At 39.6% G+C, this 25,160-nt stretch overlaps 6 protein-coding genes across 9 annotated transcripts; 5 read left to right on the top strand and 1 right to left on the bottom strand.

Annotated features, from left to right (window-relative positions):
• Positions 1–16: 16 nt before the first annotated feature.
• Positions 17–2,549, top strand: EndoB (endophilin-B). Of its 4 annotated transcripts, XM_066404902.1 has the most exons (8): positions 17–163; positions 510–729; positions 782–995; positions 1,065–1,128; positions 1,223–1,261; positions 1,330–1,520; positions 1,820–1,961; positions 2,020–2,549. In XM_066404902.1, the coding sequence occupies exons 1-8, from the start codon at positions 101–103 to the stop codon at positions 2,125–2,127; spliced, it is 1,041 nt and encodes a 346-aa protein (XP_066260999.1). In that variant the 5' UTR covers positions 17–100; the 3' UTR covers positions 2,128–2,549. The 4 variants fall into 4 exon arrangements, with proteins under 4 accessions (XP_066260999.1, XP_066261000.1, XP_066261001.1 ...); XM_066404903.1 differs by lacking the exon at positions 1,223–1,261; XM_066404904.1 differs by lacking the exon at positions 2,020–2,549 and having other exon boundaries at positions 1,617–1,953.
• Positions 2,550–3,320: 771 nt separating this feature from the next.
• Positions 3,321–13,339, top strand: Osi17 (DUF1676 domain-containing protein Osi17). Its single transcript, XM_066404901.1, has 8 exons — positions 3,321–4,150; positions 5,612–5,856; positions 5,914–6,062; positions 8,274–8,400; positions 8,460–8,670; positions 9,350–9,780; positions 9,949–10,112; positions 13,106–13,339. The coding sequence occupies exons 1-8, from the start codon at positions 3,574–3,576 to the stop codon at positions 13,251–13,253; spliced, it is 2,052 nt and encodes a 683-aa protein (XP_066260998.1). The 5' UTR covers positions 3,321–3,573; the 3' UTR covers positions 13,254–13,339.
• Positions 13,340–16,769: 3,430 nt separating this feature from the next.
• On the bottom strand, positions 16,770–17,414 carry LOC136418792 (leucine-rich repeat-containing protein 56). The gene is made up of 2 exons (XM_066404999.1): positions 17,078–17,414; positions 16,770–17,015 (listed from the first exon to the last, which is right to left on the bottom strand). The coding sequence occupies exons 1-2, from the start codon at positions 17,327–17,329 to the stop codon at positions 16,782–16,784; spliced, it is 486 nt and encodes a 161-aa protein (XP_066261096.1). The 5' UTR covers positions 17,330–17,414; the 3' UTR covers positions 16,770–16,781.
• Positions 17,415–18,260: 846 nt separating this feature from the next.
• On the top strand, positions 18,261–19,293 carry LOC136418787 (uncharacterized). Its single transcript, XM_066404996.1, has 4 exons — positions 18,261–18,641; positions 18,691–18,859; positions 18,912–19,099; positions 19,153–19,293. The coding sequence occupies exons 1-4, from the start codon at positions 18,411–18,413 to the stop codon at positions 19,291–19,293; spliced, it is 729 nt and encodes a 242-aa protein (XP_066261093.1). The 5' UTR covers positions 18,261–18,410.
• A 1,611-nt stretch (positions 19,294–20,904) lies between these two features.
• LOC136418789 (uncharacterized) lies at positions 20,905–22,003 on the top strand. Its single transcript, XM_066404997.1, has 4 exons — positions 20,905–21,223; positions 21,278–21,449; positions 21,501–21,691; positions 21,748–22,003. Exons 1-4 carry the CDS (start codon positions 20,993–20,995, stop codon positions 21,937–21,939), a joined length of 786 nt encoding a protein of 261 aa, XP_066261094.1. The 5' UTR covers positions 20,905–20,992; the 3' UTR covers positions 21,940–22,003.
• A 1,445-nt stretch (positions 22,004–23,448) lies between these two features.
• Osi19 (DUF1676 domain-containing protein Osi19) lies at positions 23,449–24,513 on the top strand. Its single transcript, XM_066404982.1, has 3 exons — positions 23,449–23,754; positions 23,806–24,022; positions 24,077–24,513. Exons 1-3 carry the CDS (start codon positions 23,590–23,592, stop codon positions 24,379–24,381), a joined length of 687 nt encoding a protein of 228 aa, XP_066261079.1. The 5' UTR covers positions 23,449–23,589; the 3' UTR covers positions 24,382–24,513.
• The last annotated feature ends 647 nt before the right edge of the window (positions 24,514–25,160 follow it).

Consider the following 25,160-nt stretch of genomic DNA (forward strand, 5'->3'; position numbering starts at 1 on the left):
CTTGTTTTTTAATCAATACAAAAAATCAATTCAAAATTTGGACAATACCAAAGAAATTAACTTTATATTATAAAATTTCATTAATTGTAAATACATTTAAATGGATTTCAACTTTAAAAACATTGTAAAAGACGCCGGTACGGCCTTAAGTAGAGTAGTACAGGTAAAACTCACATTGGATTAGATTAGATTTATCCGGAAGGGGTTTGAAACTGCTTTCTGGAAGATCTGCTGTAATGTACCTCCGTTGAGTGGCACAATATGCGATGATAATGATTATTTCGAAGAACTAATTCAGAAGTTTTGTGAGAATTACCAATTTGTTTTATTGACCTAATAAGATCTTATGTATTTTGACCCATGCTTGACAAATCTGTAATGTCATCACAAAACCATTTCCAGAACTCCTTCTTAGCCTCCCTGATTGCTATGTTATATTCAGAGCCACTGTTTCCAATCACCTTACATTAGCTTCCATCATTTCAATTTTAAAACTGAAGAAATTGCAGTTTACTGAAGAGAAATTGGGCAAATCTGAGAAAACTGAGCTAGATGCCCATTTTGAGAACCTTTGTGAACGAGCTGAATGCACTCGGAAGTACACAGAAAAACTTGCCAAAGATGTTGAGGCAATTTTGGTCCCAAATCCAGGAATTCGAATTGAGGATTTTGTGTATGAGAAGATAGAAAAGCAGCGTCCCTCAAGGTTGACTAACTTGGAGTACATGGGTCAGTTACCTTATTTCTTTCTTAATGTTATTACTAAGAATAGTCTTTAAAGGACTTGACATGGTTGAAGCAGGCACATGTTTGGGGCCTGGCACTGCATATGGAAGTGCATTGATTAAAGTAGGGCAATGGGAGCAAAAATTGGGGCAAACAGAGAGGGATTTTATTGGGTCTGCGGGTATGTGTTACACACAACCATTGAGGAAGTTTTTGGATACAGAAATGAAGGCTATTTTGAAGGAGCAGAGCATTTTAGAATTGAAGAGGTAGGTTATTTTAAAAAAAATGTTTTCCAGCTTATCAGAAAAGATGCCAAATTTTGATATTTCCTTTAGATTAGATCTAGATGCGTGTAAAAACCGCGTCAGAAAAGCACGCAGTATGTTAGGACAAAGCAATGTAAGTCCGATCTATTTTCTTGTCTTAAGGCAATTTTAACTCTCATTTTTATCTAATTTAATTTCACAAACTTAATTTATTACATGCTGCAAAGGGAAAAGAGGAGGTACCTCCAGAAATCCTTTTGGAACAGGTATTAAAAAATGCGAAAATCGTAGTTCATTTTCAATCAGCAAAATATTATTTCTTCGCTTTTTACAGGCGGAAAGAGACTTGAGAATTGCCCAGTCTGAATTCGACCGACAAACTGAAATTACAAAACTTTTACTAGAGGGACTCAGTTCCTCTCATGCAGCGCACTTGAGGTGCTTGTATGAGTTTGTTGATATGCAGGTTCGATTCTACTCTCAATGTACAACGATTATGACAGACTTACAGCGAGAACTATCAAGGTAAGGAAAAGTGATTTCCCAATTATTTAATTCATAAATGTCACAATTTCAACCCTGCTTTGTGTCTCTCAGTAGTTTCATCTCAATATTTTTCAGCTCTCGTCAACCGAGTCCAATGTTACGTCTTAATAGCGAGGATTTGGAGCCTCTGGCTTCAAATAAATATGACGAATCATTTACCTCTGTTCCCATTAAGTCTTCCCAAAACACTGAACAATAGTTATTTAGCTTATAGTTTTATTTTCGCATCCTTAACCCCGTTTTCGTTTCGTTTAGCTTATACTTATATTTGATCTTAGTTTAGCCTGTAGCACTGCCCCAAACACCTCCACATTTACCATTAGTGAAGAGTCATGTGACAATAGTGACGGAAAGAAGGCCAAAGTCCTGTTCGATTATGAAGCCAAAGATACCGATGAACTGAGCGTAAAAGCTAATGAAGTAATTTACTCTTTTACTTTCTTTATACTGTATTATTTCATATTAAGTTTTCTTTTAGATAATCACAGTCGAATATAAGCCTGGTGACGATTATGGATGGGGAGAAATAGCTACAACTGGCATAATTGGCAAAATTCCCATGGCGTTTCTGGAAATTCTGAATTAAAAGGGGTCTTTCGTAATAAGCAATCCTATGAGAATAGCTGAAGTCAATTGTGAACTTTTATGTGCAATTATTCCATTATCAAAGCTTTAAACTTGATGTAATACTCTTTAAAATGTAGATGTAATTATCTTTAATATTGCCTTTAAATTTAGGTGTCTTTGGGAACCTCCTAAACATACTCTATTTAGCCCTAATTGTTTGTTACTTCTGTTGAATAGATTCATCAGATATCTAAGCAATATTGGCTTCTTAGCGCCAGATTTACATGCTTCTTCCATGACCTGTTACTTCAATATCTCTATTATAAATATATTGTAAATGATTGTAGGTTAATTGAAATTTGTTGAAAATTAAGTTAGACAAACTTTCTATAGATTTGTAAGGTAATCAACTTGAATAATAAATTTTAAATTCGTTTAAAAGCTGGAATTTTCTTGCCCCTGATCTGATTTTCCTGTTTTTAAAAGTCCCTTCGCTGCGTACTCACCACAAATGCGAGTGAGGAGACTAGCAAAACAAAGAGTTTTGCGGGGAATATGTATTATTCTATACTGCGCGCCGAGCCTACAACTACAATATAAATAACAAAGATATAATAATAATAAAATAAGCTTTACTGTCGGAAATCAAAACGGAGAGGTCCAACTAAATTCCTCATCAAACCAAATTGTCAGGAGAACGGTGAAATATACTACATTCATTTTCTTAAAATTTAAGTGAAAGTGACATGTGGCAGTGTGAAATTCTCGGAAAAGAAAAATAATCTAACAAGCTAATAGCCAGAGATCATTTTAATTCTTCCTTAATTGAGTATCAAATCGATTTGACGACACAAAAAAATTAATTCTTAGGATTTAAAGAAATTGTTCCTTCACCAAATTGTCAGAAGATTCAGTGAAATATACTTACTTCAATAATTATTTTCTGAAATTTTAAATAAAGGTGACATAAAACAGTGTGAAAATGCATTTTGTATTGTACAGCAAGTTCTATTTGTTTGCTCTTAAAATAAAATTAACGTAACGCATACAAATTAACCATTCCTAAAATTGCAATTAACGATTTCTCTTTTCTAAAATCAAAAAATCCACTTTTGCGCGGTTCCTCACAATGACCGTTGACCAAGCACGTAATTAAAATTCCTAATAGGTCCCATATGAGACAAATTAGCAAATAAACGGTTCAATCGTCCAAGTGGGGATCTGCCGCGGTACCAAAGACGTACCAAAAGTGTGCCAGCAGCCGATGAACGAAACCGAATAACTTCAGTTTCTGGTATTCGCGTGAAGCCGCTCGCCGAGAGAACTTCTTCATGTCTTCAACATGCCCTGATTCGGTGTTCCCGTTTGAACATGCGGCCGCGTCTGTGTGCCTAATGAAAGTGTGACGTATCAATGTGGTTTTTCTTAATCGCAACTTCGAACAAGCCGAAGACTTATTACTATAATGTATCGCTTATTTTATCTTCTTCTATTCGCATGTTTTTCTAATTTTGTTTACGGAAGTGAAAATGCGACTTTCACGACAGAATTGCCGGTAGACGCGCTGGTCAATCTCACGAGAAATAACGACCTGTGGACGATACTTTTGAAAGACTGCGAAAATGCCTCTTTAACTTGTGTTCAAAACAATATCTTTAAGTACCTCAAGCGCACCCTTGATGAGACTGATGATTTGCAATTCAACAGCTTCCTGAAGTTCACGAAGAACAAGCTGCGTTATGGGTTAACGACTGAAGACCGATTTTTCAACTTTAATCCCAACGATACTTTGCTGGATGATAATGATGAAGAGTTCCCAATTGAAGCCATGGCTAGGACATTGCAAGACAATGCAGCGAAATTCTTGATGACTCACGATCTCGAAGTAGGGCTACCTGAGGGCCTCATCCCCAATAGCGTGCTTAAGATAGCACCTCAAGGATATGGGAATAGTGGTGCTTTGGTCAATTTGGAAATTATATCTAAGGACCTGGAGGAGGCTAGAGCTATGGAGGAGGGGGGCAGAACTTTTAAGAAAATACGTAAGTAGGTTTTGTCGTAAGTTGGTTTAGGTCAATTTAGATTAGCTCAGGTTAGCTTTTAAGGTGGCACGCAGGCAATGGTCTTATGGTGAAGATTCGGTTATCTGCGAAGAAGTGTATTGGACATAACTTTAACTCAATCAGTATCCATTAAAATTTTTGCTATATGTTAGGAAACACCCTGATAAGAGAAATATATCGTATTTTAAAGGTTTTTTGCTGTACGACGTTATTCAATTTTGATAAAATTTGACTAAATGTTGGGAAAAAGTGTATCCCGGATGTGATCTAAAATGCAATATTTTAGGACGCTGGAATAACCCATAGAGGGTTTCAAAATGTTGGAAAAAATTCGCTATATGTTCGTTTCATCTGGTGTGCAAAATAATAGACTTTTTCTAAAAAGGTCCAGACTTGAAGCGATTCTTTAAGAACTCAACGATAAGTCAACCAAAAAAACACTCAAATCCTCAATTTTTTCCAGTATTAGACCGCATCGCTGTATTTCACTTGTGATTTTTCATTAGCCCATAGAATTTTGGAAAAACGTTATTACGGATTTTTATTCCTCTGCAAGTGGCGAGATCAAAATGTTTATTGTGGTACAAGAGGCTGACTAGGCCATTAGCCTGGTTCGAGAAGTTGGCAGTAGGATCAGACCTAATGTCTTAACATCTAGAGGATGTTAATAGTACCATGTCAATAGAGTCCGAATAAGTTTTATTTGAAAGGCGTTTTTGTTAATTATGAAACAAAAAACACGGTGAATGAAGCCTAAGACGACTTTTGAGTTCGAAAATATTAATCTCCGATAAAAATTATAAATTATTAATCTTCTGGAGAGTTAAAATAAATTCTTGACAAAATGGTGGAATGTATTTTGATATCTCAACCCATCCAATCGAGTTCTGCTGCAGATTTAAAGCAACGAAATGTTGATTTTTGATTAATATCTTTGCTCTTTATAAGCTGCTGGATATCCTTTGTAACTCGAGAGACGTAAGAAACTCGTTCAATTGAATCACTTTCTTTAATATTTATAAATTCTTAGATACTTAGTTGAACAGAAAATTAAGCTTATTGTTTTTTTAACAGAGTTTGAAGGCAGTTCTGGGCTATTTTACCCATCATTCACGTCCCTTGTACTTAAGTAATTGATTGTTTAACCACCTGCTTAAAGTATTATATGATGCTTTACAAGCGACTAAAAAGTAGTCTTAATGCTTGATGTCTTGTTAAAAAAACGCAGAAACTTAAATGTTCCATTCATCAACAATGGAATGATGGTAAAAGGTAGCGATCAATGACCAACAAAATACCCAAAAGGAGGTTATGCATTGTAATTTGAAAGCCAATTTATAAATGAAGCACGATTAAAGTTTCTTTAAAGAATATATTAACAGCCATTTTTATAGGAAAATTCTACATAAAATATTCTTAATATTCCGTGGCAATTTGCAGGCAAATTCATCAATGAGAGAATAATCTACGCGGTCCTGGCCCTGCTGGTGGTTCTTAAATTGCTGGCCTTCAAGTTTCTGTTCTTGCTCCCATTGATCGTGGGCGCCGCCACTGCCAAAAAGCTCCTTCTCAAGATACTGCTCTTTGTGTTCCCATTCCTGCATCACATATTCAAATTCTGTGCGTATTACCCCATTCAAGCCAAGTACCATCACCACAAGCACCTGATATCTCATATTCATCAGGTAAGGCTGATCGGGGTTTCAAAAATTTCTAAGTCTTCAATGCAAAATGTATTGCAGGTGGCCCCTCATCATCACGATCATCACGAGAGCTATGGACCTCCGATAGAGCACCATGGGCCGCCAATAGGACACCATGACACCCACTACACCGAGTTTGATGATGATGTCGGCGTGGTGCCCGATGATGCTGCAGGATTTCCGCACGAGTGAGTTAATACACATTTATTGTTTTACTGCGTTAATGCCGATGACGTGCAAACAAGGAAGAAAAGCAGAAAAAGGCTCAGTAATATTCAAATTTGACATACTGGCCCGGATCAATGGTCCATTAGAAATTCCACGTTTGGCTTTCGGTGATGTACAAACGCCGCGTATTTGGTGCAGGTCACTATTCGTTGTCTTGATGCAGATTAATTTACATATCATGTTTTTACGGTCGATATTAAGTCCTGAAAGCGCATAATGTCAGCAGCATTACCGTTATGCGTGTTGATACCAAATGGCATGCTGTTAGCCGTTAATGACCAGAATGGCTGGAGAGTGATATGTGGATTGTAACGTGCAGTCGCGTGTAATTGAAATGCAAACAAATTGTTTGATCCTAATTTTAGTGCCGCCATTAGTAGTTGAAATTGAAGATCAAAACATTTACGTAATAAGAAAACTTGCGAGTCAACGAGTACCCGCTACCATCATAATGGAGGAGTTTTCGCGGTGTTAGTTCAGGTTCGTTCCGGCCGCAGGACTTACATGACACCTGTTGACCAAACAGTCTCTTCCAGCAGCACTCTTTTTCCAAATCTTCCTATTGTCCGAGAAATTGCCGCAAATAATCGGAACTTTACCACCGCCCATACGCAATGGGATCAAAGATTCTATGAATGAATATTACTATATGCGATTCTAATCAATCAAAAACTCTTACTTCTCATGGATATCAGGTTTTTGCCCTGTAAAAAGTAACTCATGTGGAGGAACTGAGGTCACGTACACGAGAAGATCCACCTTTTCGGAGGCCCGGAGAGGTGAGATAACGGCGGTTAGTTCTGGAGAAACTTAGTGCGGCGGTTTCAGATTGTGCAATTTCTCTCTACATCCAGGGAAATCCCAAACCGGCAATCTGGCTATCGTAAAAGTAATGTTAGTTTCGCATGACAAATATCCGATCCACTTCGTGTTGTGGGGTAAGTTCGGAATATCCCGGCGCGGCGTTGCCAGGTCTTGACATTTTTCCTTAGCTTTAGGGAAATTCCACACTGACTCTGTGGCCTTAATATGAATAGCATTACTTTTGAGTGACAAATATCCAAACCATTTCGTGTTGGGGGCGAGTTCTTAGACTTCAGGCATGCGGAATTCTGGACAATTAGGAACGGCATTTTCTGGGAATTTGTGGCTTAAAAATGCCAAAAATCGGTAGTTTCGTTGGTAAAAAAACTAATCACAGTTCTACTTGTTCCTTTTTATAGCTTCCATTGGTTAGCAAGAGCCAAGAATTTCGCAGTGAAATTTGCCAAATTCGCTTTTTATGCCATCAGGAAACTCATCCATTTCCTCATTGCGAAGTAAGCTGCTGTAGCGTCGAGTATTAATATAGATTGTCACAGTACTTAGCCTTTAGCACGCACTAGATTAGCTGATTAACAGTCATCAAACCGAGAATAATTGCTGACAATTATTTCAGTCCTCGGGTGGTGCACCTCATCAAAAACCTTCTGAAAAAGTCTCTTCACTGGAGCGTGCTCGTGGTCCCTCAGGTTCTTAAAATGGCTGTAAGAAAGTAAGGGTTTTAAGGTCGGGGATGTTTGACACAGGGCTTAAGAACGCACTTTTCACCCTTTCAGCCCATGGATTCGTTTCTATGGAAAAGAATTTGGCGAGAAATTCTTGCCCATGTTAATAACCAATTTCCCAGGCCTCGTGCAGATGTTAGCTGCGAAGTAAGAGTAGCCCCCCTGTAGCGACACTTAATTATTTAATAATCACTTAAGAGTGCACGCATGTCGTGATTACTTCTATATATTCAATACATAACACACGAATAAATCACAAAAAATGATCGGTTAGGCTCTGTGAGCATTAGCCGCATCTCAATGTTGTGAAAGCTACTCTAGTTAATCTTAAATTCAGCTTTGTAAGCACATTTTTTCTCGTGGGAGATCACCAAGCAAAGTACATATAACACCATGCAAATCTCCACAATACCTTATTATGTTTACATTGAATCAATGCAGGTTTATCTTACCCAGGCGAATTGCTCTCTGGCCTCCTTTTGAGCAATCTTTTGCTTTCGTTCTGATTTTCCTATCAGAATTAGCAATTCAATCATATAGTAGCTCAATTAAAATTCTGGTTTAACATGGACGGTTCAGTTAAGCTTCGCCACGAGGTCACGTATTGATTTGAAAAAATTTCAGGTTCATATCCCACAGGAGGGATCCCACGTACCATAACGAAGTGCCGGGGTCTTCGGCCCACCCCAAGCGGCCCTTGACTTCGTTGGAAATCGAAAGGATCCTTGCGAAAGCCGAGAAAGAGGCGATGGTGAGTTGGGGCGCAAACGTCCAAATATGGAGCATTAATCTTTCTGGAAATGCCGGCAGATCAAAGCCAGACTGGAAAAGGAGCGGCTGCGTATCAGAGACGAGAATTTGAAGCTGCAGGCGCAGCTTAACCAGGAAGTGAAGCTGCATGAGAAGCTGAAGCTGCAAGCGGGGTACCTTAGCAACAAGAGGGGACCTCCGCACAAGACGCCGGGAAGCTTCAGCCATTCGCCCTTGAGAGGTTCGCCCTTCGATCCTGGAGCTCCGGGGGGTAAGTTTCAGACCTCCTACTTGCAAAGTTGTCATTTATAACAATCTGGTCCATTAAGTTTTTAACTAAATGGTTGCGAGAACCCAACAATGATCATCAAAACAATAAAGTTTCGCTTTATGGCACCATTTAAACGGTTCGCAAATGATAGCTATAACATTTCTGAAAGCGTGTTTAAATTTGTCACGCGACTTAACACAAAACACGTCAGTGTGAAGATAGAGTTCCGCTCGAAAGACTCTGAAAATCGTCTGCAAGCTGAGAAAGACATTGCTTTAATTGGGCAATTAGGGGAGAACAAAAATCAGGTTTTGGCTTGTTCATAGGGGGACTGTGTAGGCCTGAATAGCTGGAGGTTTTGGTCGTATGGTGAAGAAGAGGGGGCTGGGCAGGACAGCCGACCAGGAAGGACGAGGGACTTCCCTGGTCGGTAATTTTTTGAGGGTTAGAGGGCGGTGATCAAGAATCTCTCCCAGGCCGTCACACTTGCTAAGGCCGGCCCATGACACTGACTGTTCTACTATTGAGCTGCCGGAAAGATGATTTTGCTTGAATTTCAGTGAAACAGAAGCGTAAACGGTTTGCTTAATTGATTTTGAGGCTGCATGGTCTCTTGCACTAAGGCATTGTTCTATCACCTTGACCCCTGTAGTACTAAACGTTCGACTTTAATCCATAGACCCCGGAATAGACCTGCCAGCTGGCTACATTCCCCAACACACAGTACCTCAGAGACCTGCAAATCCTCCTCCACCTCCACCACCTGCAGTGGACCAACAGTATCAAATCGTCCAGCAGAACCACTTCGACCGCCAGCATCAGACTAGCGTCAAACATCCATATCAATATGACCAGCTCTTCCAGCCTAGTCAGCAGCATCAACAGGCCTCTCCTGCTCAAGGACCTGTGTATAAACCTCCTGCAGAAGTTCAGGAAGGGAAGAAGACGTCCGTTGACATCCAAAAATCTGTAGAATACGACCCCAGGATCGGCTCGTTCGAAAACAGTAAGGACGTAGGAGGTTTTAAAGAAAGTGCAGAAGTGGTAAGACCTGCTGAAGCTGGCCCCGGCAAGTCTGAGGCCAACAAGAAGAAAGCAAAATTGGAGCAGGTGAGTGGTTTCTTTAAAATTAGTAAAAGCTTATTATCATCGTCATCAGTTATTAGAACATATAATTGCATATCACAGTGAAAGTACTGATTTGCTTTAATTGGATTTTTCCTAACGCTAAGTTCATTAAAAAGGCAACACGTAGGGGTCAAATTCAAAATCTTTCAGGAAGCAGATCCGTTCTACTCCCCAATCCTCGCAAAAATCGACAAGATTTTGCAAGGGCTCGGGTTTGTAGACGAGCCCTGCAAGGAAAGGCTGATTTGCAGCATGTACAAGAACCCTCCCTTATTCAGCCCCTACAGCAATTTGCTCTCGGTGGAACTGAGCAGGTGAGTCAGTTACATAAAATTTCGCAGACGCAAGTGAAAATTCAATAACAAACATGTTTGCCTTGACCATGAGGAAGTCTTTCACTGAAATTTACTTTACGAAATATCCCGGTCACCTACTCTCCACGTTCGTCGACGCAGTCCGAATGAATAATCGATTTAAAGAATTACCGTTTAAAATTTAGTGGACATGACTCAAAATAATTGCTCATACTTTATTCTTGATGACTAGGAAAGGAGCCGATTAGGTCACTTCGAGGGAAAGAGGGAGAACCCTCCGGGAGGGACTTCCTAGGCCACTTTTTTTGGTATCACATGAAAGAGGCGATTTGAGAATCTGCTTATTCGTGGAATTTCTATAGAATTAAAAAATACCTAAAACAAGAATTTGATGCCTTTGATGCTTTTGATGCCTTTAAAAATGAATTTAATTTTGGGTGTGTGCTGTTCCTGTTATCATATATCCGGAGAAAGCAGTCTTACGTCCCAAAACGAGGCACCTACGTGACTATAACCGGAATTAAGATCTACGTCAGTTCAGACTTATTTTAGATGCTTTCTGTGCAATCGCATGTGGGAAATGTAGGCTGAAAACGTGTTTGGACATTCTGACGTCATGCGCCTGGCCCTTAATGATCCCGACCCATGTGAATTTAAAATATAAATAGAGAAGTGGCGGTATTCAGATTTCTGCCTTCCTATCATGGAATGATAAAAAATGATAGTTGCTAAATGATACTTCGGGCTAGTTCAGGTTAATTCCGGTTAGCTCAGGTTAGTTCAGATCTGATCCCTCATATCGACGCGCGATTCAACCGCGAGTCTTTAACCTTTTGAGCTTTCGCGTGAAATTTATATTAAACCATTTATCTGCTTTCACTTAATACGCGATACCCCCTAAATTGGCGTTTCTCGCTGCTCAAGCCTGATGGGCCCCATTTCGTCGTCATCAAATTTTGTTAATTTGTTGGTCCAATCATGATTCTTTCGATGAAAGTTTGCTGGAAAGTCTAAATTTACTACGATTTAGGGCACGTTGTGGATCATAGCACGAATCTGCATACTTCTCGAAGTATTTCGGAAGAAATCGGGTCAGGGCATCCTCCTTCCCTACCTGAAGCTACGCCGAATATGGTGGGTCAATGTCGGTCAGTCCGTGCGGTCTTCCGGACATTTGGTCTATACTGGGCAATCTCAATTTAAGGGAAATTTATAGAGACTGGAGAATTTCAATAGATGGAAATGTGAGCTCTTAATGTGTCCATTTTATGTTCAGAATCAAACTGGCAGCAGGATAATTTTTTATCGATGATCAAGGTCTAATTTCGCCAATGCCCGTGAGCTCATGATGACTTAAAGAAGCTGCTTAGAGTGGATTATCAATCTCAATTATCAGACAGATGAGTTGCCCGGGGTGAGCTGCTATTAAGCTGATGAAGGTGAAAAAAAATCAGATTAATCACAGCAAATTACAAAAACGTGTCCAGATGTCTCATTACACTCAGGCAGTTTTAGGTGAGATTAACGCGGTATTTTAGTATATTTTTCTCTGGTTTTCTTATGCACCGTTATTTTCATTGCCGAAACATGTGTTGCCTGAACAATTAACTGCAGCATGTGCCGAGAGTTTATCGTGGAGAAAGTGAGTTTTTGAGGTAATAAACAGTGGAGATTTCTTCCATGCCAACATATTTTCACCGTAAGAGCGAAAAGAGGTTTTTTCCTCCTGGAAAAACCGATGCAAAGAAAAATTTGGAAATATTGCACTTTTGGTCACACGCAAGTTACAGGGTGTTTCCAAATTAAAATCTACTCGTTCGGGGGCGGGTTCTGCTCATGCGAATCAAGTGACCAATCTACGTAAAGATGGCTTTGCTTGAATCGACTTGACCTGAATTAATTCAAATCAGCTGCTGTGTCAAGCATTAACACCAATTTCCCCCTTGAAGACGCTGAATCCCACATCAAAAAAACTGTGGGTTGATTTTCAATTTAGGGTGGTAAGTTCAATAACAAAGGCCTTGAAAGTTAAATATTACTTCAAAAAAAAAAATGGAAATCGAATTTTGAAGAAATGTGCATTGGAAAAGTACGTTTACGCCTCTCAGGTCGGGGTTGATCTGATGTAGTGGGTACGTGGAACTCAATGGCAATCTTGGGCAATCCCCGATCCTGTCTTTCCCCTAATTATAGCCCCCTCCTCCATCCCCCGGAACCCCTGAGCGGCTTCAGGGGTGAGGAATGGTCGATTTGCTGTCATTGACGTTTTCTTAGAAATCATTTACGGTCTCAACATGTTCTCGCGCCCTCTCTTCCATCTCCTCCGCTCTCATGGTTCTCTCAGAAGTTTCATCACAACCATTCTCATTCTTCGGCAACAAATGAGCGATATTCTCTGTCGTGAATCTCTCCTCGCATGTTTTCTCAGTCCCCTCTCGAAGAGATTTGATTTGTCGCACCGAGATACCGTGTGTTCCGGTTCGTTTCTGTCATAGTAAAACCAGCATTTCTGAGCCTCGCTTTGGCCTATCCAGCACAGATAGGTGCCAAACACTCCATGTCTGGTGATCGCCTGTGTCGAACAACTCTCCTCACCGCCCTACTTCAACATCAGTCCATCCTTTGGTAAAAGCTATGAATGTCTTAGTCCAGCAGTTGTGTGCCTGCCATTGGTTGTCCCACCACTCGATCATCTGGTCTCTGACCAGCATCCCTGCTCTCAGCGCATATTCTGGACATTTCATCCGTGACCAGGTTGAAAAGGACGACCCTCGCTAGTGCCATCGCGGCCTCAGAAGCCTCAGAGGAAACACCTATCGCCAACGTCCTGGAGGACTGGTTAGCTGGAGTTGGTGTCTGATGAGCACCAACATGAAAACTAAAAGCAAACACTGACCCCCATCGGATCATCCTTCAGAGATTTCCCAGTGATTTTCAACTATATCGACCACCCTCTTTAACGTATCTTTAATTGCAATTCTTGATTTTTGCAGGGATGCCAGTGAGCTGCAAATTCCGACCAAAACGAATGCAGCAGTTATACGCTTCTACAAATATGTTCAGGCAGCTAGAGATGGACAAGACCAAAGAGACTGTTTGAGATTATACCCAACTTGTGGAATCAACACTGAAGCTTCATAAGTAGTAAATTTTGGAAAATATTGCAGAGTTGTAGTGGGTATTAAGGATGTTAATTGAGGTTAGTTCGGGTTAGCTCAGACTAGTAGAGGTTAAAGCATTTAAGTTAGGATATTTAAGAAAGATGGAAGTAATGTTGCTTATGAAAATGTAAATCTGAAAGCCTAAGGAAGGCGTACGTTTGAAAACTATGAAAACTACCTCCGAGAATCAAACCCGGCGTAAAGACGCGCTAGGGCTTATTTGAGGGGGGCCTCTGATTTCTCATGCACAATAACTAACATTTGTTCAAGTTCTGGAATATCGTCATGAATTTCCAGACTCCGAATTCCAGCCTGAATTTGTTAGGTCTTCATTTCCTCTAAGACTGTTGACCTCTCATGTTGAGCAGTAGCGCTCTCCTCAAATAAGCTCTTCTTGCCCAGATTACTTTTTTCCAAGCATTTTTCACCGAAATCATGATTTGTCATCGATTTCCGTGCGCAAATGATCTTTAAATGATTTCATTTCTGCGGGGATCATTATTTGATCAATGTTTCCCTCTGCAAGGAAGTTCTTCATGGTTTTGGCGCAAGGACTGCTGGCAGAACTCAGTTTTTTACTTTCAAAAACATGAATACTTGAAGCACGTTCGATTTTGTATTTCTTTTCCTTAGAGGAGGGACTTTCTCTCCACTGAGACGAATTGCCAAATCTACATGTAACGTGCGTACTTTCATTACCAGTGGAGAGAATGTAAATTGCAAAAGTTTCTTTGACCCATAAAGACTGAAGTTTCATCCATAGTAATCACGTCCCAGAGTGGGTGCATAAAGAAGCCGATGATCACTTCACTACCTTCCAAAATGAACAGTATTGCTATGCATTGAATTTGTCTGGCGGTGTGGTCAGCTGTAGCGCTACTGCAAGAGCAAACTTGAATATCAGCCTTACGAATAACCAAACACTTTGCTCTTCTGTCAGCAATCTAATTAAGTATGATATCTTCCAATTCAGGCAATAATGGTCGTCGGCTTGATCCACATTTACTTTTCTTGGCATTTCCCTAGTCGACTTAGGATACTGTGCTCGGATCGCCACTTTCAGACTATTCGTAGATCAAACTCCTTTTCCTTACAGAAAACTGTGAGATTTTCGTCGCTAAAACTCATTAAAATCGTGCGTACCAAACTCATGGTACGCACAGTGTACGCATCACCATTCGCCCCTGACCGAGACGCGGACCAGGACACTGGATTCCCAGAGTCGTCCAGTAGATTAGGGCTCGTTTTAGCAGTAGGGCTTACATCAGAAATATCTCGAAAACATCACTAGGGCTTGTTTTTTGGTTGGATCGTATTTTCAGGGAAGGACAGTAGCTCAGTGCCCCAAAAAAGGGACTAGATTGTATTGGTGCTCACGAAAAACCGCTTTTAGGGGCTTTTCCAAATGAGGCATTTATTGCTTCAAACTTTTACTTGCAATATCTGAAGAACTGCTTTTTCCGCGATTAATTCGTTTCTCGGCTACATAGAGAAATCCAATTTTTTTCCTCGCCTTCCTTCAGTTATTGAGATGACCTAAATCAGGGGACTTACGGCGGTTAAATCATATAGTTTTACTTATTTATTAATTTCTGTTTACGTAAGCATAGAAGTGAACAATACATGCCAAATAATATTAGATTTAGAGGTATAGGGACTTGTAGTGGTGTTAAAATTAATTTATTAAAGTTTTCGTGCCAAAAATTGTTGATGTTTTAACACATTTTATTTATTTATTTATTTATTTATTTATTTATTTTAAATGTTTTTTAAAATAAAGTGTTTCAATGTTCAATTTAATTGATGAATCTATTTCCTAAATGACTTTTTATCAAGTAATTCATAGGTGTACTTATCTAATTTAATAACGCTCAAACTTATTTCATAGTTTAGATTTATGAGCTTTGTACATACAAGCAGAAAATGAGTTGATCTAGTTCGAAAAATGTAATTTTATTAGATTATTAAGGTACTCGAATTATTAGATGAAAAAATATTGGCTGGTGCTTGGGCGCAAAAGTTTGTTTAATAATTCTCCTCGGATGGTTGTTTTTAGTGCACCAAAAGTGCTTAGACGTTAGTTATAATATAACAAATGTAGTGAAAAAATAAAAAAATGTGATATAAGATGTATATTTCTCAGTTTCTCTCTTAATTAAGCGCAAAATTGAGCTAAAAATCACCTTCAATTCAATTGGAATTCGAGCGGGAACTAAACACTCTAGGAGGAAATCTCACGACAAATCCCCGAGAAGAATCATCGCTCCGGAAATTTCTTTGAGGGAATCGCATCGGATGAGCAATCGAGGATGCCTAAAATGCCATTTGTTCATGGATAATTTCTGTTTGTGTTCACATTTACTTGGGACGCAACCACAGATTCGTCACTATCACTGCTTGACTCTAAGAGTATTTGCGTAACTCCTGCGTGCGATTCACTATGAGAATCTGTGCAAAAATGACCATAAAAACAAACATTCTTTTTTCACTGAAAGCTCGGAAATTGCTAAAACGAAAAATAACTATAGTTAACGCCAAACTAAAAGTCTCGCACGTCATCTATGACGAAATAAAATGGCTACCTTGATTATGTTTATCTCGGAAGCAATATATGTCTCACTTATTTAGTTATCATTACCATTTGAAGGTAAAACGTATTAATTATTAAAAATATAATGAATATGGTTATACATATAGGTACATATATAATAAAATATAAACATAAATATAATAAAATATGGTCAGAAATTTTGATGTGACGTCATTTAGCTAAAATTCGATAATTCCACTGAGATGTAAACGTGACCCCTGGAAAAATTTTAACCCGACAGGGTTGCCGTCAATCGTAAAACCACGTGTTTATGTGTTAATTATTTTGTGAGATTATCTTATAACACCGGTGATTGTGTCTATTTTTGCTCTTATATTTTCCTTTCTTTAGAAGGTTTTGTGTTGTAAATAATTAAAAACATTTTTTTATTAAATTTTACGATTGACTGTCCTGAAATAAATTATATGTATATCGCCTCAAGGATTTGTTCGGAAGTCCGGCAACAGCGTAGGGCAGCGCGACATAGAACTTTGATGACGTGCGAGACTTTTAGTTTGGCGTTTACTATACGTTTAATTACCCCTTATTAATGGTTCTCCATTAACTTTACACAAGTTCTCGAGCATAGCACCTAAAATCGTTGTAAAATCTGGATACCTCTCAACGACTTCATTCCCCTCGATAGAGATCTCTTTGAAATGTGGGCATAAGGTCAGAAAACTTATTGACCCAAAGTTCCTCAAGGAGTTCCTGCAATGCTCCTCGAGTACTCGGCAGGTGTTAACAGAGTTTACCAAAGACTAACCTTCTGATGTCAAGCACCTTCAAACTGGATAAGAAGGCACATGGGGAGAGGTCTTTTATTGAGTTATCAGCTGCATACAGCTCTTCCAGGGATTCAAAACTTCGAGGAAATGGCATGTAGCATGAGCTAAGTAGATACTCAAAACTACGTAATTACCCAAGTACTCCATCGATGCAACTCAGCTGACACCGATTCACTCTTAAAATCTTTAGGCTGCGAAGTCCATAACCCAAATCTCGAAGAGATGATATGATGCTCCCGTCTAGGACCAGTTCCCTTAGCGATGGCAAATTAATGCCCAACTGCTGAAGAGCTAATTCTCGGGCAATAATTCTTAATTTAATTTGCGTCACTGTTTCTAGATTTTCAGTGTCTGAGGTCCTCACCTAGACAGGATGTAACTATTATTAAATCTTTAGCTCTGCGACTCGAAGCTTCTTGCACCCACTAGCAGTTCCCTGATGTTGTGTTCCAGAGGCACAAAATTGGCAAAGACAGGAGCTACATCCACATCCACTTCCATATTTTGATCTAAAGTATTAGCAGGGTGATGTGAGTCACTTTCAGAAGATTGGCTTGCCTCTGATAACGATGTTGAGGCACTTAAGTCCGACAGGGGGGTCAAATTGAGATGAATGTCTTCGGTTTTCGGATCGATTTCGGATATGTCTGGCATCTGGTCTTCCAAATTGGGGCACATTTTGTCAAACTAGTTATAATAACACACGACCTATGATCCTGAACTTTATATGGTGTCTAAGGTAACGCAAAAACAAATCGATCGATACAATTTGAGGCTCACGGTTCAGGCTGAGGAAGTCGAGTTGGGATGGTAGGGGGGCAATTCAGTTAAGAGACGAGAGTATAAAGCAATCATATACAGGGAGTTAGATTTTTGAGGGCAACTAAGAACGTCTCGGAAAATCTAAGACGCAGTGTGCGTTAAATGGATGACCGTTTCTGGAGCTCAACCATGAGTATCTCGGTGACCGTAAGAGATGTGAGGTCGGTTAAATTGGGGCACCATTTGGAGTTTGAGAATATGCCGCATCAAAATACGAAACATTCCGATGAGTTTTTGAGGTTTTCGAAAAAAAAATGTCTTCTGAAATTTCCTTGGTTGGACGTTGATGACGGCCGGGGGTGCTCTGGGTCGCTTCCGACGACGGTCGGAAGTACCTCGGTTTTTTGTACATAAATTATAATTTTATGTGTCTTTTATCATTATATCGTATCTCTTGTGGTTACCGAGATCCCTATGGTCGAGGGCTAAGAACGGACACGTTGTGTAATGCTCATTTCGAAGCGGTCTTAAAACTTGAAAAAAACAACTTTTACTACTCAAAACGGACTTTTTCTAATATGTACTGTTTCTGCACAGCGGATTAAAGACCACGATGAAATCAGCGGAAGTTTGAGGTACAGATTCTATTAAAAGTATAATAAACGTTCCCACTTTGTCCTTTCTTAACCATCTGTGGCAGTACGCTTCATCATCCTCAAAGCTCTCATAACAATAATATTGAAATTATATCAGAGCATCGCATTCTATCGAAGATTCAGCAAAAGTAAACTCACTTACTCAATAATTCAACTCACACAACAAAAACGAGTATAAATTTCTTCTTTCAATTGCATTCTCGCGTGGTCCTCAACAGACTCATTCCGATCACGTTCTTGGCCCCATATCGTCCGAATTGGTTTCTATTTCCGTGAATCAGTGTCTATAAATTCCTCTATGGCAATCATTATTGTCATTCGGTTTTTAATTGGCGATCACGATGGTCCCCTCGAAAATTTTAGTGGTCGCAGCCCTCATTTTTACCGTTTCTGCTCAAGACCCTTCGGCAGTCGACGTTGTTCAGGATATTTTCTCAAGCTGCCTCAAGGATTTATCCGTGAAATGTGCCAAACCTAAGGCTCTAGGCTGGCTTAGTGAAGTGGCTGATAAGGAAGAGATCCGGATTACTGAAGACTTAATTTTGGTGAAGAAGGAGGCTGCTGAATCTGAGGTTGGTTGAAGCTGATGTGGGTAATGATTTCTTAATGTCGAATTTACAGCAAGGTCGAGGTCTTGAGGAAGACGTGTTTGAGAAATTTGAAGATTTCTTGCAAACTCATGACTTAGTGGTCAAGCCACCAGTCATTTTGAGCCCTAGGGGACCTTTGGGCAGTTTGGTTCCTCGCTCATTTGAACCTGAAGAACTTAAAGTGCCTTTGGCCGTCACAGGTTTGTATCAGTTAAAAGGGTCCATCATAATTAACTGCTATAAAATTTCCAGGCAGATCATCAAAAATCGTCAAAAAAGTCATCCTGCCATTCCTGCTGGGTCTCAAATTCAAAACAGCAGTCATAGTCCCACTGGCTCTGGCCTTGATTGCCTTGAAGACCTGGAAAGCGTTAACTTTGGGACTCTTGTCCTTGGTTCTCACTGGAGCTCTGCTCATATTTAAGATAACCAAACCAAAGGTTAAATTTGACTGAAAAAACATTCGCGAAGGTTTAATCAATGTTGATTTTAGACGGTGAACTACGAGGTCGTTCACGTTCCTCATGAGCACATAGTGGACCATCCTCCAGTATCCAGTGGGTGGGACCATCCGGGATATGGAAGACAACTGAACTCGCAAGAAATGGCTTACAATGCTTATTTGTCCGAATGAAGAAGATTTTTGTTTTGTAAATAGTCTATTTGAAGTCATTAAATTATTTTTGATACAGACTGATTTAGTTTTCGTTTTTCTTCTTAGAGAAGCTAAGAAAGGTTGGTTGGTAACCATTAATATCAAATATAGAGACGTCCATATGGGCTGATTTTGAAAGTGTTTTTAATGATTTTAAAGATGCTCTTGATGATTTTGAAGGGGTTCTTCCAATAAATCCGCTGATGAGGACGGCAACCCCAAGACATCAAGCGTAATTTGATCCATTGCATGTGGTAATATGACCGCCATAAGAAAAATAAAAGTTGATGATGGTTCGAGAAAAGTGAAACGTTGTCTCGAAACTTCAACTCCACTGCCTCAATTCCATTAATATTGCACTCAAAAACTTGCTTAAGGGAAGTTTTTACAGATTTCGGAGGAACGTAGTCTTGACCGACTAGTTAGGACCGCTCAGCTTTCACTATAATGCTACTTTCGTAATTTCTCAGAACTTTCCTTATTCAACCGACTTCGTAACTCTAATAGCTTTCGAGATCCTAATACATGTAAGCCAAATCTTGCTGCATGAAATTTCTTGAAAATTTATCAGAAGTTGTCCCAATCCGCACGGCAAGAATCTGATGGTCCGAGGGAAATTTAATGAAGAGTAATGTAGAGAGTTTCATTCAAGTCGAAAGTTCTACAAACGTGTTAGGAATTGGTACCATGTGGTTCACGAAAATCTCCTTGGAATATAATTCATGTATTGAAAAGTCTTGACCATCTTAGACCAATATTCGTTCATGCGATCTGGGTTAGCAAAAAGCGCTCATGCAGTACATGCACTTGTACTTTTTTTTAACCCAAAACGGCATTCAAGCATATTGCCCCATAATTAATCGATAATTTGCACATGTTATTATGCATGGATATTCCAAGCGCCGATACTATTAATAGCCAATTTCAGGAACCAATAATTTAGCCAACCAAGGAAAACCAAAAGGGCTTTTCTTGATTTTTCTCCGAACTGGATTCGTGAAACACTATAGTGTAATGCGATAAAAATCGAGAATATTTTAAAACGTTATTTCAAGCAATTTGAAACGAGTGCTTGGAAGGACTAAAATCAATTATAAAATACTGGAAGAAATTGTGAAATCGATGAAAAAAATTGGAAATCAGTTTTATATTTAGATTTTTAGAATAATTTATTATTTATTTATTCTTCAGTTTAAGTTAATAATAAAATAAATTGAAATGAAGTAAAAAAAATGCAATTAAAATAGCAAAAATAGAAAAGAATAATAATAATAATAATAAAGAAAAAAGAAGAGAGAATTAATGAGACTACATATTAGTAATTCTGACAAAAAGTCCCTCAACACAAAAGTGAAAATATTGACTTATTATCACGTCATCTGGAAATCTTTAAACTCCTATGTTAGCCCTCATCTAGTTCAGTAGGCCGCACCTATCCATATTAGCTCTAACTGTGTGACTCTAACAATCTTAACATCACAACACCATATAAAAATTGACACTAATTATAGCATGTAGCGATCGAACCCGCATTTGGGCTCATACCAAATTCTTAATGAAAAACTGATTTCTACTTCCGTTTGTATAGTCTATAAAGCTTCTTGCATATCAACACCTCAGTCATTCAATCACAAAAATCGATCGGATCATTATTATTAATCATATCCGATAGAAAACCATGTGGGGGTTCAAATATTTGGTACTCTTCGCGCTGGCCAGTGGGGCCCTGTGCAATCCCTCAGCGGTAGATTTAGCTCAAGATATCTACAATTCATGCTTGAAACATTTCTCTGTGAGTTGTGTGAGACCCAAATCCCTTTGGTGGATTAACAACGTGGCTGACAAGGATGCGGTTAAGATAACTGAGGATCTTGTGTTAGTGAGGAGTAGTAACGGGCAACAGGCGCAGGTGAGGATTTGTGGTGAACTTAGGAAGCAGTTTAGGAGTAAAGTGTGTTTTCAGGATAGAGCGTTCGAAAATGAAAGCATTCTAGATCGTTTTGATAACTTCCTGCAAGGTCACAACTTGTTAGCGAAGGTACCATCTGTCTTAAGGGCAGAGGGGCCTTTAACGAGCTTAGTGCCTAGGAGTTTCCTACAGGCTGAACCTATCCAAGTGCCCCTCTCTGCAACTGGTAAGTATGTCAAGCATTGATCAACAGCAGTTCTTAATGTGAGTCTTTCAGGTCGCTCTTCCAAGCTTGTCAAGAAGGTGATCTTCCCCTTCTTGTTGGGGCTCAAGTTCAACACCGCAGTCCTAGTGCCTCTAGCCCTGGGACTCATTGCCCTGAAGACATGGAAAGCTTTAACTTTAGGATTAATTTCACTGGTGCTCACGGGAGCTGTCGCAGTCTTCTCCAAGTTCGTCAAACCTCCAGTAAGTCCTTCATCACCGAGATCGAGCAATAACACTTAGATGCAAATATTTTGCAGCAATATGAAGTGGTCCACTATCCTCACATTGATGCCCACCACATAGACGTGATATCGCCCCAAGTGGTACCACAACCATTGCCAGTAGTAGCACCGGCTCCGATATATGGAGCTCCAGCATCTGTATATGGATCTCCGGTATACAGACACAAGAGGGCTGCTGTCGAACTGGCTTACAGGGGACAGCACTGATTTTAGCCACTAAGACGTTTTAATTTATTTTATTTATTTGTTTCGGGTGAATAATTGAATAAAGCTTTACTTCTGTTAAATATCTTTGTTTCACTAACCCGAAGAGAAAGAAGAGCGGTTAAAAATAGGGCAAGTTTGTCCCTTAAAGCACCAGTGCAGTCGAGTATGTAGAGAGGTTTGAGTCGATCCAGGCATTCTGGAGAAGACTGCTGGATAAACATGTTTAATCTCAGAAACCAAAAGAACCATTGAATGATCGAGATATTGAAGAGGTTGAAACAAATTGAATGAGGAGAAATGGGAAGAATTATAAGTTACACATGAACAATTTTTCCGCTATAAAATCCCTCATTTTCATAATGGAGTCCATCACTTTGCTAAAGGTGAGAATAACTGAGGGATAAGCTTCCAAGCGGCATGCAGATTGGATTTCATGCTCTTATAGTAGAGCCTTCCAGGGGAATGATGTCGATAAGCCTTGAATGAATCAATTTGATGTATTTTTTAGCAAACATTCAACTTTCCAAATTGAAGATTTCCGCCCCAGTATTGATGGGCGAAGCAAAGCCAAGAGCCAAACCGCACTGGTCTCGGTCAACGTTGATTTTTTTGGAAAGTACTCTGGGCCAGCGATTTTAATTTTGACCACGCACATTTTGAATTAACATTAATTTATGCGAGCCTCATTGAGAAAAAGACGATCAGAAATAAGGGCTTGATACTCCGACTGGCACTACAGGGTGCCCTAAATAGAGTCAGTTCCACTGGCATTATGGAGTCAAAAGATGCGGATTTTTGTGCTCTTTCACACTGAACAATTGTGATTGTCCAAGAACCATAAATTATCGCCCAAGTTCCACGAAGCTGCGAGTCTAATTTCAGCTCAACTACATTTAGAGCAATGATGTCCTCGCGGAAGTCGCCTTATTTTTGACGCTCTGTATACAGTGTTTTTCCGAGGATGAATTTTCTTTTCCTCGTGCTATTAAGTACTCATCAGAGAGTTATAGGGAAATAGATGTAGTTCAATGTTGGTAATGGAATTGGCCTTTGGATTAGATATTTCTGTGTGTCTGGTTCTCGTTGACCCCTCACGCCAGGTCATTAGCCGATGGTCGTCCGAAGAATCGCAATAAAAATTCTGCGTGTGTTACATTTAATGGAGAATTTAGTTGAGAATTTAGTCTTGTAAGGCTGGTCTTGGTATAATATAGCAAATTTTCGTCTAGTTTCACATATCTGATCATGCTCTTGATCTTGCACGTCGTACAAGACCAAGACTTCCTCGCTCTTACCTGCTCTTCAGAAGAGGCAAAAAGTATTATTTCTGAGTTCAAACAAATCGATCATTTTTGCCTTGAACCTGACAAATCAAAAGCAATATCGATCTACAAACCACATCTACACCTCGCTAGGTGCATACCAACTACCCAGTCGTCAAATACAATGCCAGCACGTCTACTTAACATGCAATCAATGGCCCCTTAGCTGAGCCCCCGGATTTAGTTAGTAGAAACTCTTTAAATGTCCGACATAAATTCCCCAAATAAGTGTCGACCGTATTACTCGAAAAATTTACTTCCTCTGGGTCAGCAGTATAAAACCAAAGGGTGTGTTCAAAATTGACCATTCGGTTATTGGTAACACGCAATGATGAAGCTTCTATTCTTGTTCGGTATTGGTTTCGTGACCTTGGTCTCTGCCTCCCCTGCAGCTGAGAAGAAAGCGCTCACTTTCGAGTCGGACCCAATTGAGTACCTTAAGGAATATGTCGTATCCTTCCTGGAAGATATCCTGAGCAAAGACAACCACGAGGTAAGAGAGTTGTTGAGTTGGTGTGTTTTGGGATAACATTTGTTGCTCCAGTTCTCTGACGACGTGAAGGTGTCCAAGAACGCGTATAGGTCAGCTGAGACGACCAGCCGCAGCAATGGCGACTATGAAGATAGGATCGAAGCCTACATCAAGGGTCACGACGTGCAAATCAAGCTCCCAGTTGTCGGGTCTGTAACCATGAACGCTAGAAACTTGGACAGCGGCGAACTAGACTTTAATGTTAACTTCGGAAGTGGAGTTCAAGAAGGTTGGTACCCTCACACTGTCACATAAAAAAAATCCAAGAATCCGAACATTCCAGCGCGTAAATCGAAACTGAAGAAGATCTTCATTCCAATTCTGGTCTTTGTCCTCCTGAAGGCCATGACCTTAGTGCCCCTAGCCTTAGGAGTCCTCACCCTGAAGGCCTGGAACGCACTTCAGCTGTCCTTCTTCTCTTTCGTTGTAGCTGTAGGTCTTGCCATCTTCCAGCTGTGCAAGAAGTTGGCTACCGATCATGCTGTGCCTCAGATATCAGCCCACGAAGCCTGGCCTGCTCAGCAGTATTACGCCAGGTCTCTGGACACAGATGCTCAGGACATGGCTTATTCTGCTTACCTTCAATGAAAGAACAGCGCAGAGGACCTGTAGGGTGTTAATTTATTTTTTATTTATTGTGGCGTGCCAAAGCTTGTTACCTCGAGAATAAATTATTTTCTTTGATATTTGGTGTTTATCGTAACGACCCTTTTTTTTGGTTTTTTTGGGCGTATTATAGAAATTTTGATATTGATTGATAAATGAATCCATTAGCTTTAATAAAAGAAGGGGTAAAGGAAGTTGTGATGATTTGATACTTTTTAATAAGGTACAGAGTGCTCATATTTCGTTGACATCATGGGATCTTTGTTAATACAAAAAATGGATAATTCACGCACCTGCGGCCGATTTTCATGAAACATTTAAAGCCATATTGACAATTTTCATGAGTCACCATGTTTTCAACCTACAGGGTGAAACCCTTAGTACCCCCGTTGTTTTGGTGCAGGGATTCAGTAAAGTAAAAATGGTATTTTACAGAAATTTTTATGTAGAATTCAGTGGCGTAGGTAATTTTAGTCTGGCATTCTTAGTTCGCAAGTTACAACCCAACATTCGTTTTTTTAATGTATCACCTTATATATTATCAGATTTTTTGAATAGTCTTATTAAAAGGTTTAAAAAAATCTTAATTTAATTTTTACCCTTTTTTATTTGTTTTTCATCTTCGTTGTTTACTTCGCTATAAAATCTGTACGCTGATATTGGTCATTTGAGCTATACAAGAATGTGAGGATTGAAGCATTATCATTCTGAAATAAAGTTTTTCTGAGGTTGGCTGAGGATGAAGTTTGTTCTGAAAATAT

Source organism: Euwallacea similis, chromosome 37 (assembly GCF_039881205.1).
Source record: "Euwallacea similis isolate ESF13 chromosome 37, ESF131.1, whole genome shotgun sequence".
NCBI classification, from domain to species: Eukaryota; Metazoa; Arthropoda; class Insecta; order Coleoptera; family Curculionidae; genus Euwallacea; species Euwallacea similis.